Raw genomic sequence first — 13,717 nt, forward strand, 5'->3', positions numbered from 1 at the left:
AGCGAAGGCAAGAGATTTCTTTTTCTTATGCAGAAGATTTTGAATAAATTCTGATTCATATGTATACAGAAAAAAAAGATCTCCTAATAACGGGGCGCAATTGGACCCATGGGAATTCCAACAGGTTGTTGAAAAACCTGGTCTCCAAAAACCAACTTGATATTGTCAATCAGAAACTCAATCATCTTTTTAATATCAACTTCAGAGTACTTGTGTGTACTATCGGAATGTTTTATAACAAAACAAAATGATTTTGCCAATGACCAATGACAAGGCAAGTTAAATAACGAGTTCCAATTTTATTGAAAAAGCAGTGTCAATGATGTCAAAAAGCCTGGAGTTTACTTTATCATGGGGAATAGTTGTATATAGAGTTTAAAAGTTGTAAGGTTTGATGTTATTAATTTTGGTAAAATTTTGTGATTTAAATTTTTAAAAAGTTCCTTGGAATTTTTAAGTATCCACATCTGATATACACCACTTCTCGATATATTGTTGCACAGTCCTCCTGAAATTTCTCCTATGTTGTTAATATTTAAGTGAGGGGTAAAGAAAGAGGCTTGGTAGAACATTTACTGGAACCCGCTATGTATCTTTGTTCGTAAGGAATTTTTGAAGTTTCCGAATCCAATATAAATATGGTAATTCAAATCCATTTTGGTTGTTGGGAATATCAAAAATATTCAAAACTCACATATGATTTTAAAGATTTCCTCCTTAGAAAGGGGGCTATGGGATTTCAGACACAAAAAAACTCGTTCATTCTGAAGCATTTCTTGTCTCTGTTTTTTTTCTTTTAAAAACAGATGTTATCATAGATGCTTCCTGATTATGAGGACATATTACATTCTCTCTCTCTCTCTCTCTCTCTCTCTCTCTCTCTCTTGTTAGGTCATTGCCTTTTAAAAAAAAAAATTGACTACAGAATATTCCGTTTATCTGATCAATGCGAAGGACTCACGGCGGGTTTGACCGGTTAGCAGGGGATGCTTACGCTTCTCTGGTGTTTCCGGATGCTCGTGTTTTTGCACTGTGTCCTATTTGTTTTGTTTAGTAGATTTATGAGAATGATCGTTGTTATTTTCACCTTTTACATACCTATTCTCATGTCTAACTTCCTGGTTGGCTTAAAACTTTGTCTATGTCTATGTTAAGTTGTGAAATTGACCAAAAGAACAAGCATCCTGAGAGTATTGCATTATCTGTAACTAATCAAGATACACTCACATATCAAAAATCAGCTCAATATCTGCAATTGTTTAGAAAAAAGTGCGGAAAACAAGTGGGGCAGACTTACAGACAGAGGGAGAGACAGACAGACAGACGGACGGACGGACAGACTCAGAGGAAACCTATAGTCCCCTCCGGTTTCACCGGTAAGGGACTAAATATAAAGGCTATTAAATTTCCAGGTTATAAGTAAAGTCATAGGGAAGGTCGAGGAAATAAAATTGACACAGTTGAATTGCTCCCCAATCTCTTGGAAATAAATTGACAAAATATAAATAAATATTACTAAAATTAAGAATTTAAAATAAAGGAAAAAAGCGAAAGGAAAACGTCATAGAAAGCTTAAACTGAAGCTTGAAAGGCAAGATCAAAGTTGAAAAAGCCAAGATTTAAGGTAGAAATGTAAACATTAAAGTTAAAATTACTAACTTGAAGGCTTCTCCATATGAGTGAAAAATTCTCGAAAGGGACGTTAAACACCAAACAAACAAACAAACTTTAAAATTGGAGTTACCAACTTTGAGGCTGTAGTTACCAACTTTAAAGCTGTAATTGTCCACTTTAAATTTGGAATAATAATGTTTAAAAGAGGAATTACCTTTTAAAAGTTGAAATAACTAATGACAAATGCTCTTAACAAACTGAAAAGCCCAACATTTTTTGCAATTTAATTAGACAAAAGATACAGAGATTGTCATGAGATTCTCAAGCAGAACAAAAGTCTGATGAACCAGAACGGAGTATATACAATTTATCTTGGATGTAACACACCACGAAGGGTTTTCTGTGACATGACGACCAATGGCGGAGGATGGACGGTATACTTGTTCTATAAATAGAAACATTCTTTGATAACAGATATATGCATGAGACCGAAATAGTATTCATTACAATGCACAACATCTTAGTATAACAATTTGTTCATATTTATTTTGTTTCTGATAGTATGTTAGAGAATGATTTTAATAATCAATCAATGTATCACGCATTCATAACATACTGCATCGAGAGCAAATATACTAGTATTCGTTTTCAAAGTAAATCAGACACTTTGTTATATTTTTGGGGGTTAAAAAATTTGAAATCCTTTTTTTTAATCCTAAATTGAAATAAATGGATAAGCAGTTACTCAAACAAAGCTTTCATTTTCTTGTCAAAGGTGTCTTTTGGTTTCTATGATAACAATTTAGAAATATATCAATAGATGTATTTCAGGTGATACAGACAAGATTTGATGGATCAACAGATTTTGAGAGGGAATGGAAAGATTACAAGGAAGGCTTTGGGGAAGCAAGTGAGGAATACTGGTTAGGTAAGATGAATTCAATTTATACATTAGTACGGTTGCATGTGATTTATAGAGGATATTCAATGTTTTGTAGATGAATTTGGAATTTGTTTCAGGAGTGGGACAGGATTTTTTTGATATTTTCACGCGTGCGAAGCACGCGTGAAAATCAAAAAAATTCTGTTTCACGAGTGAAATAAATTCCAAATTCATCTACAAAACATTGAATTTTCTGTTTACTACATTTTCTTTGATTTTCCCTTTGCCTCTGTCTTTTCTTAACACAGTGTCATATGCTTGAAGTCATAGTTGAGCGGTTGAGACGTCATAGCTTAGCAGCTGTGTGATTGAAAACATTACATAGCATGTATTTTAGCAACATATTTGGGAAGAAAATTGCTGTTTTAGCTCAATCAAGATGCTTAGTTACTAGCTCTATCTTATGACAGGCCAGAAATTATTTTTTATTTACTTTCATATCCCTTCACACTGTGAGAGAATATCATTTTGGTATCCTTTCACACTGTGAGAGAATATCACTTATTCAATAAATAAATCACAGTATTTCACTGTTGAAAATGTAATAAAACATGATACGTTTAAGGAGGAATGCCACACCAAAATGTTATTTCATGCACTTTTAAGACATCCCTTTTTAGTTATGGTTGCAGCATTCAAAGGCTGATATTAGCTCTTAATTGTATTATAAGTATTGTTTTTTCCAATTTTTCATAGAGAACAAAAAAGATTTTTGTTTGCAAATTAGATGCTTTAGAATTTGAAATTTGCTGTTAATAATGCATAATATGAATATCTAATAATATATGTAAAGAAAAGCCAAATAGACATTTTAATTTTTTAACTAAAAATTATTAATGAAAATAAGACACATTATTTGTGAATATTTTTAAAACTATGGATAATATAATTCTAAAAAAAAAAAGTAACAGCTACAAAGAACGTGTTTGACAATCATATTTAACAAAATTGAATTAATATAGCGAAATTTTAGAGAAATTGATTTTTTTTTTTAATTTTAGCCAATCTCGATCGAAATTAAACTGATCACAACCGGAATTTCATTATAATTGGAAATAGATAATACTAGTTTGTTTAGGTGTAATACGGGTTAAAAGTAATTGACCTTGACAATTAAATAGAGTTCTAAATGGTAAATACGTAAAGAAGGCAATAAATTATTATTTTATTTATTTAAGGAACCACTCTCCACTTTGTTGGTATGCCAGGGCATCAACGATAGATGGAAACGTGGGATAATTTGCATAACGGGCGAAGCATACCCAACAAACTAAACAGTGATTTCTTATATTCACATTTATATGTGAAATTAATTGTTAATATAATTAAATTAAATATTTCTTTTTTTTAAAATGTCTAATAGATTTTAAGTACACGAGGCTTCACATGCTAATTTCAATAGTCCCTGGCCACTGACGTCAGACACAAAACACAGCCACACGACTTTGACGTGCATATAAGGCTCCTGACTTTTCACCTGGCGAAATTAACATTCCGATTGAATTATCAAGAAATCAACTCACTTAACTTTCAAAGCATTATCACAGAGAAAACAATTAGAAATGGAAATATTTTATATGTATTTTCATCGGGATCAGTTTAATATTGATCGTGATAGGTCCAAATATTAAAATAATTATTTTCCTTAAGATTTATTAGTTTCATTTCAATTTCTTTTTAAAATATGATTGAATAACATATTCTCCCTAGTTGTGACTAGTTTTATGAAGATTTTATCCATAGGTTTAAATAATATTCACAAATAATGTGTTTTATTTTAATAAATGATTGTTTATTTCAAAAATTAAAAGGTCTATCCAGCCTTTCTTTACATATTTTATTAGATATTCATATTATGCATTTTCACAGTACATTTTAAGCCATAAAGCATCTTAGTTGCAAATAAAACATTCTTTTTCACTTTTTCCGAAAAAATTGCAAAAAATGTATAAAATAATGAAAAGTTTATATCGGTCTTTCAATGCTAGTTTACAAGAGATGTCTTAAAGATCTATTAAGTAAAATTCTGGTGTGGCATTCCTCCTTAAGTAAAATTATTGCCATTGCATATATACTTCTATCTATTTGGATCATCTATTCACATTAATGAAATAAGCATTACCAGGGTACATGCTGCTTAAAATGGAGGATTTAAGAGCCATTCTCTGTAATGACTTGAACTTTTATATAGGAGCTGTGGCACGCATAGTCTCAGAATTTCTCCAAACTCTCTATGATAAAAGTCTTTGATACCGTAAACTCAAATCAGGCAAACATTGGTTGCTACGTGTCATGGTTACCATAGCAACATGTCCTAAAGTTTGAAAAATGGCATTTTTCAACATCTTCAGAGTCCCACAGTTAACGTTTGTAGCAAAGCAAATAAGTGGCAATGACTGTTTCTGAAAGTTGAAGGCCTGGTGTCTTAAATGCATGATAAACATGTTTGGTAAATCATCTATAACATACGTTACTATGGAAACAAAGTATTCAAGAGTAATAATTTTTTTCATTTAATTTTATAAAGTCATACACTTAAGAATAAAAACAATTATAGGCTGAAATGCAAGCAAATAATAGAGAAGAGATCCTTGTAACATATACCAAGGACAAAATATGATATTTCTTATAGGTTGGCAATGGTTGCCATGGTTTTAATACCACGAAGGGATTTTAAATTTACTGTCTTAGTGTTTTAATCTTATCCTATCTTTTTAAAAAGCATATTTCTATATAACTGATGATCAATTTTTAAAGGCCTTGGTGTGACCCTAATTTTCATATTTCAAAAAATTCAAATTCAATTCTTTAAATAGTGCGTTGCTATGGAAATAAGGCGAAAAAAACATGCATAAAAATCTGAAAAATACCCTGTTTCCTTGGATACGTACCGTTGTATGTAGATTCCCAAAACTTTAATGATTGATATATGTGAACAACTAACCTGACTTTCAATTTTGACTATCACCCAATCTCTAACTGGATGCAATAAGCTGGCACATAGGGTCTAATATTGACAAAAAAATTAACACAATCGAACATTTTCTCTTCTTGGTAACCATAGCAACAGTATTGTATTTTTCAACAACCTTTATCAATACATGATATTCAACTTTAGTTCTACGAGATAAGTACTATTCAAGGTGATTCAAATAATATTTTCTTGATTAAAAGGTTAGTAAATTCCTAAAGCAGCAAAAAAAATATCACTTTAAACAACTAGTACGTTGTTTCCATGGTTACACCGCAAAGTAACAATTAATCTCAATTTTTTCTTTGTTGTCGGTGTTGCAAGGTCCTAAGGATGCATATGTGCCAGTCATGAATTTTATTGTTTTTCCTCACGATAGTAGCATTAACCCAATCATAGCAACAGATTTTGCATGGTGACAATGTGTTACCATGGCAACCGTGAAAGTTATTTTTAGAATAATATTGCCAATACCTAATTACATGAGGTCAAATATTTTTCATTGTTCTTCTTACGTTGTTGATTGAGTTTGATCATGTAACATCTATCATTTGTGACTATAGAGTGTTTTTCAGCATTTTTCAACATCTAAAATGTATTCCAAATGTACCCATGGTTACCACTTACTTAGAGATAAATTCTAAATAGTTTCTTTATAGCATTAGTGGCAACAATGTGCTATGTTTTTGGGAGAATGGTTTGTTTGTTTTTCTTAGTCTTTATTAAGGCTTAATAAAGATTTAAAGTAGCTGAAAATCTCAATTTTTTCAACTTTTCTGGCTGTTACCATGGCAACCAAGACACATAGCAACGAAATTTTATTTGATATATGTTTCTGGTGTCAAGTTGTAATAATGGGCAAAGTTTCATCAAAATCGGTGACCATGCGTGGCAAAGAAGTTTAAGTGGTTACAGAGAATCGCTATTAATAATTAATTTGATTTTTAACTATAATGACAACGGTTGACACTTTATGGGGTTTCGGTTAACAAAATCATCATTATTTTTTTTACAATAAATTCTCACTTAAAACATACATACCAAATCATGACCCATATCTTGTACTAAAATGAATCAATAGTAACAGATAAATAAAAGGTTAAAACAATGGTTTTAACATTCTCGTAGGAAATGCCGCAATTCATGATCTTACCGATAGCAGAAAGCAAGAACTATGGATAGACCTACAAACTTCTCAATTGGAAGTGAGAAAGACAAATTCCAACTGTCTATAGCTGGATAAAGTGGAAATGCAGGTAACTAAAATGTTGCATACTTGTAGGTCATCTTGAATGACATCGTTTCATTTTTTAAAAGATATTAATCTTATTTTCAAAAGTACATTCTGTAGATTTCTTAATTTTTAGGAGGAAAATTTTTCCGTAAATAATTTCATGATCACTATGGAACACAAATTTAAAAAACAATAATTTATCATTTCCTTTTTGTCTACATCTTATTGAAAACTTGTTAAAATCTCAGATGGTCTTCTTATACGAGAAACATCATTTCGTACATCATTTTAAAACTTGTTTGACAGAAGTCAACCCAGACTGCAAAAATATTTATATTCATAACAGTTTAATTTCTCCCAGTCCAAATGAATAAAAACATGTAATACATCTTTTTTGAAAAATACGTGCAGTAAGCATAAGGCATAATAGATATATATTTCATGGTTGTTTTATCAAGTCTGACAGGTATGTTTAAATTTTGTTTTTCACAAAATACCATTTGTCTTTATCAATATAACTGCACTTATCATTTTATATTTTATCAAAAGTTATTGTAGATCATCGAAGTTTTGTTTAATAGGTACTTGGTACTTTTATGTGGGAAAATTTTCCTTCACAATTTAGGTTTTTGGTAGTTATAAACTATATTATGAAAAATATCGCGAGAAGAAGGTCTCGCGCAATTTAAAAGGTTCTCGTGAATAAAACGTAAAATACAATATATATATTACGTAGTTTTTTAAAGTTTAAAATTATGAACAGTAGACAGATTTCTTTTCACATTGACATAAACAAATGTTTTATGCATTCATTACTAAAGAATTATTTTAACCGTTGTTATTAAATGTCTATAGTATACTCAGTATAAGAATATCTAATAAAAAAAACCTTTTCAAGCTGAGGAAAGGTAAAAATTACAAAATAAAAAGAAACGTTTCTAAATTACTTTGCAGAATAATTTTTTTTTCGGCGTGAGCGGGGCTTAAAAAATATTACCAATATGCATAGATAAGGATACTTTAGCTTGAGTTAAATAAATAACAAGAATATCAGGAAAAAATTACTGCATTTTTAACAGTTAAAATAAATTATTCTACAAATAAAATTGTTTTAGGGGACATGATGATACAATCTGAGGATTTGAATAGTATGTATTTTACAACAAGGATCGTGATAATGACAAGCATGCTTATTACTGTGCAGTTTCGTATCGAACTGGAGGATGGTGGTACAGTAACTGTGGAGTTTCAGCTCTCAACGGAGTCGTCAACACTCTCAATAATAATAACTGTAAGGGTATGTTTTGGGGACGAAATTGTGAAATCGTGAAAACTTCTAAAATGATGATTAGGTCAAAATAAAAAAAATATATTCACCAAACTGCACGGTGATCTGTTTGGATATATTACATAAACGAATTTGAAAGGGTTATAATATTGTATGTAGAAAAAAGTCGATGTCTTAAATTTCTGGCATTAATTTTCATTTAAAATAGACAAGGCTAGATATGCATAATACATGTATACCTGTTTTGTATATTAGTACATTTACATTTTAAAAGCGTTCATTTTGCTTCTTAAAACAAAAGTATAAATATAATGTCTACCTCTCATATATAATCGCTTACTATTATAGTCAAGCTTAATTTGCTTACACAGCATAGTGCAAATATGTGTTGAACAATTTTTGATTACTAAGAAATAAAAAAAAAATGACTAAAAAATGTTAAATTGCGAATTAATTTGAAGAAGAAGAATCAAAGACGGAAAGGGACTCTTCAATATCCGGGGGAATGAATGGGTGAAGATAACAGTGATCCATCTAAAAAAATCTATAAAAAATACAAAACTGTGAAGAAGGCATAACCAAGGACCCCTGGAAAATCCAGAGGTGGGATCAGGTGCCTAGGAGGAGTATGCATCCCATGTCGACCAGTCTTTCCCTCAGTTATCCTTATGTATTGATTAAGTAGACTGAATATTCCGTAGTAAAATTCAGTATAAAAACAAAGGCATAACAATTGGTATGAAACAAGTCAGTCAAATTACGACCCAAAGATAAGTTATATTTGCTAATTTTTTCGTTACCTTCACCTTTTACATCCTGTCTTTAATTTCATATGAATGAAAGTAACTTGTAATTGATAATCCATCGTCGGGTTGAAAGCCCTAGAAGTTTTTAAATTAATTCTGCTCCCTGGAAATATAAAAACATGTAAGCTACACGTACAAAACACACACACCCCTCGGGCCCATTCCCCAACCTCCTCTCAACAAGAAATGTTTTATTAAGTTTTCGGCAAATCATTACCTTTACTATGTGAACTATAGATCCGAGCATTGTAAAAAAAAATCTGATTTATGGCGTTGCTTTCTTGTCTCTTGCTTCGATACAATATGAAGGCCATAACCGGAATTCATACAGGAGCAATGAGTCAAAAATAGCCCATCAGCATGTCGCTAAGCGGTAGCAAAGTTTGAAAAATATGCATAAATATGCAAAAATTTAAAGGTAATGTATTTTGTACAAATAAGGAAATACCTGCCTTGTAAATATAGCCATCTTTATAGCTGTATCTAAATTCAGAAATAATTTCTTTGTTTCTGCAACATAATTTTAGACACAGAATGTATTTACTCTCCTTTAAAGCTTATTGCAATGAATGTGAATTAAAAAGGTGGTTGGACTAGAGTATTCACCGGTTCAATCAAAATCAAGCTGAACAACATTGACCTCTGTTTTGTTAATATGAAAGACAGTTCCGGGTTAACTAGTAGTTTTTTAAACTGCTGATGAACTGAAATCTCTCTACGTTGGACAGAATTGGAAGTGTGATCTTTATTGCCTTTTTGACGAAGAAGAGCTGGTTCTGATCTACAAAGATGTGACTGGGGATGGTTTAGCAGCTGCCCCAACCTCTAAACTTTCCGGATACTTGTGTTTTGCCCTGTAATTGTTTGTAAATTTTTCGAGATAAACGACTATCCAATATTTTTACCTTTTTCATAATGCATGTAGTAGAATTTCACAATTCCCTGCAAATAAGGTTCATGTCTCCCAACTTATTCGATATTCAAAAGCAAACTTTGAGTATGATCAATTTTTAAAATCTAGCCAGGCTACTGACAAATAACTTGATGTTATAAGGTTTTCCATAACCTCGCTAAAATACGCATTTCATTACTTAAAAGGTCGGTATAATGATCTTGTTTACAATTACACTCCATCATTCTGTTGTTTTTTGACTGGTATATTTCAAACCAGTTGTTACATGTAGTCCTTAACTTTTTTCCATTGATAATGATATACTAGGACCCCTTTCTGAGTTCTGCTTTGGGGCGTCTTTTGGAGTGGAATAAAAGTTTAATATTTAAACATTCGTTGTTATTTCTGTTTCAAAATGAGCATTACTTTTTAGTGATATCATAAATAAAGGTCTTTGAAAGGTTCCAATTTTTTTGACTTTACTCATTCTTATTCAAATTTTCATCAGTATTGTAGATCATTTTGCTACAGCACACACCCTAGCCTATCTAACAAATTTACAAATTTCATACACCTTGTGTATGTACATTGTACATCTTCTGTTTGAAAATCACAGATAGACAAGGATGTTCATGTATTTCCAGAAGTTAACAGTATTTCAAATGTGATAAAATTCCATAAAAATTAATAACATGTGGAAAAATTGTCTTATTTGCCACCTTCTTGTGGCCTACGATTATGCTCTAAAACGGAATCAAAGCTGGTTTTAAAGCAACCATCATTTAAGTTTTAAATTGAAATGTTTGACAACTTTAATTGATTTAATTTTCTTATCAACTTAGGGGCTTCAATAAGCTGTAACCATATTTTGTACTTTGACTACGGATTAATCCCTCAGTCTAATCAATGCACAGGCTGTGACCGATCAACAAGAGATGTTTACTCCTCCTTTACAACTAGATCCGGTTGCACGAACGTTAGTTAAATTAACTTCCAGTTAGTGTCGTAACTAACTGTTAAATTTTTAACGACGAGTTACATAACTGTCAGTTAAAAAGTTGTTGTTCAAAAGTCTATTAAAAATAAATTACCTAACTCACATTTAATTGATGTCTTATAGTTAACTATCTGTTAAAATCGTTCTACACGCGCATTTCCCTTACCTATAGTGAAATATTTCTGACGTCATAATCAAAATGACGTCAATTCATAAATATTTTAAATTTGCTAAGGTTATTTACATGTACTTTAAATATTAATATTATATTGGTAAAATATATTTAATGTATTATTAAAGATAATTACTTCAAATATGAATTCTTACGTTGAAAGATAGTCATTTTACATGCAGTGTAAACAATGCAATTACAAAGTATGTATTCAGTATTAAGTTCTAACATGAGGCATTGATTTTTGGGAGAGAAATTGATAATAATTTTTTTAAAAAATCTCTTAAAAAGTGACAGGAACAACCCTCCCCCCTCCCCGTTTTACATGCCTTAAGTTTGAATTGAACGATTAACCTACTTTTCTGTAACTTGTCTGAGGTTAAGATTTTTTTAAAATGATGATCATTTTGATAAAATATAATAACATTTATTGCATGCATAATCGGATAAAAAAAAAAGTACCTACATCTCCATCCATATGGAATGATTTCGTCTTGTTGTTCTTTGCAGATTAATTAATTAAGATTAAGATTTGCGATATTTATCGCAACATATATCCGCAATATATACATGTATAATACAATCTTGCCTAAATGGAAATCGGGAATAAATTTGCATGTTGCTCAAGTCAGACATTTCTATCATCTCTGTATAAGTTCTTCCTTCCATGCAAACAAGTTTTGAAATGATAACAAGTCCGCGATTTTGATTTTAATGCTTAATTAAATATTTAATGTACCTAGGTAACCTCAGTTAAATCTGTTAGTTAAATCAGAAAATTAATTAGGCTTTAATTGTAAGTTAACTTTTGTGCAACCGGTTTAACTCGCCGTTAAATTTAATGTCACGTTAACGCAAAGTTAACGGCCAGTTAAATTTAACTAACGTTCGTGCAACCGGATCCTGATCACCTACGGGATTTCCAGATGTCCATATTTTATGCCTTAATTATTCACAGATTTGTACTGTTTTTATTTTTTTTCTTTGCACACTGTTCATATCTTCACCTTTTTTTTTATTTTTTGGATGTCAAAAAAGTTGAGATGCATTTCAAGTGCATTTTAAGTAAAGGGGGTTTTTTAAATATCTGAATTAATTTTTTCCCCAAAAGCTTAAAGATTCAATTTGCGTTCCTCGTTAAATATCAGTGACAGTTTGGATTATTTTGTGGATCATTTGTATTTATAAAACTTAAGACACGGCATAATTGTGAACAAAAAGTAAAGGATTAGCAGGTGTGATATGCAATGTCATCTGATTTTATCAGTTTGAGATTGATCACTGTTTGTTATATTCACATTTTCCATTTGAATGTTCCAAGCGCTCGGCACTTTGAAAAGAAAGTTGCGGGTCCTTCGGATGAGACCTTAAAAACCGAGGCCTCGTGTCACGACAGACACGATAAAGATCCCTCACTGCTCAATGGCCCTGAGAGCTGAGTAAAGCCCTTCACCGGTAAATGGTGACGTCTCTATACGAGGTGATCGACACGTTTGTGAACTATCTCTATATTAACAAAACCACAATTCAGATCAGAATGAAATTTGGCACACATATAGTCCTACATGTGTTCTATAAATAGTAGATGTATGTAATGTTTTGTTCCATGTTTGTGACGTCATAATGTAAAAATGACGTCAATAGGTAGGTTACTTGTGACAAAAAATGTGTGACTCAGTCGTACTCGAGCAACGAATGGCTGTTAAGTTTAATTTGTATCTTGAAAATTCCTTTGACGTAATATATAATAATCTGTACAAAGTTTATGAAGACAGAAGACTTGCCAGGAGTTCAATCATTAATTGGATTGGTTCTTTTCGTGAAGGATGTTTGTTCTGTTGGCCAGTGAAAGCAAGCTGGAGAAGAGATGTGTCATTAGTTTAGCAATTTGTTTTGAAAGACCGCCAAGTTACAATTAGAAAAATACTCGTACTTGAATATTTTAACAATAATATAATTATTAAATCCCTAAAATATCTTTTACTTTAGACTTTAAACATATCAGATATGATAAAAAGAAGGCGTCCATACTTTATCCACATACTTTATGGATAAGCAACGCTCCCTAGACAGAGGACTCGGGTTGTGATGGTCACCATGCTCATTCTGGGAAAGGATATCCTTATCCATCCATCTTATTGCCAGGATTTGGTCATTTTTGACAAATGGACTGTTCTTGTTATAATAAATAACTTACATGGTAAGAAATATAAAACTCGGAAAAATCTTTTAGCCTCTATGAACAGAACGCTTCGGAGCACGTCACGTGACCACCTGTATCACATGATTCGTGCATGGACAGATAGGTGGCAGATGTGCATTTAAATTGGAGAGGACTACTTTAAAAAATAATGAACATTGAAACCTAATTTCATTTCTTTTATAGAAGTAATTGAATTTCTTCGCCAAAATTTTGATCACCCCTGTATGAGTGAAAAAATCTCGAATGGGACGTTAAGCAACATTCAACCAACCAACCAATCAATCAATCCATTTGAATGTTTAATACGAGATACAACATTAGTTAACGTTATCCTCAGCTGTACTTTGCTAGATAGAAAATGGCAACAAATGAACTTACAAGCTCTTCCAAGATCTCTGATTAGGAGCACGTTCCAAACTGCGATAAACATGAGATGTTACTCAGTATGTTTTGTGAGGACTGTGATGAATTTATTTGTTGTCAATGTGATAGATCTGACCATGAAGATCATAACTGAGATGTGTTAACCACGACAGCTAGCAACAGGAAGATGCGGTTCTTGATATTTTCCAAACGTATAAAAGAAGAGAAACCTCT

The 13,717-nt window shown here is 31.6% G+C and overlaps 2 protein-coding genes across 2 annotated transcripts in view; both read left to right on the top strand.

The window, feature by feature from the left end:
* LOC133186941 (angiopoietin-4-like) overlaps nucleotides 1-9,716 on the top strand; it is a 28,237-nt gene extending 18,521 nt beyond the window's left edge. The window contains exons 2-6 of the mRNA XM_061322326.1: nucleotides 1,906-2,048; nucleotides 2,446-2,542; nucleotides 6,657-6,733; nucleotides 7,967-8,059; nucleotides 9,585-9,716. Coding sequence (XP_061178310.1) covers nucleotides 1,906-2,048; nucleotides 2,446-2,542; nucleotides 6,657-6,733; nucleotides 7,967-8,059; nucleotides 9,585-9,716 — 542 coding nt within the window. The remainder of the gene's footprint in view (nucleotides 1-1,905; nucleotides 2,049-2,445; nucleotides 2,543-6,656; nucleotides 6,734-7,966; nucleotides 8,060-9,584) is intronic.
* LOC133187253 (CUB and sushi domain-containing protein 3-like) overlaps nucleotides 1-13,717 on the top strand; it is a 134,237-nt gene that overhangs the window by 68,144 nt on the left and 52,376 nt on the right. The gene's annotated exons all lie outside the window — the stretch shown is intronic.

The sequence above is a fragment of the Saccostrea echinata genome, unplaced genomic scaffold (genome assembly GCF_033153115.1).
Source record: "Saccostrea echinata isolate AGI-Se365-2 ecotype Australia unplaced genomic scaffold, CSIRO_AGI_Sech_v1 ptg000014l, whole genome shotgun sequence".
In the NCBI taxonomy this organism is placed as follows: Eukaryota; Metazoa; Mollusca; class Bivalvia; order Ostreida; family Ostreidae; genus Saccostrea; species Saccostrea echinata.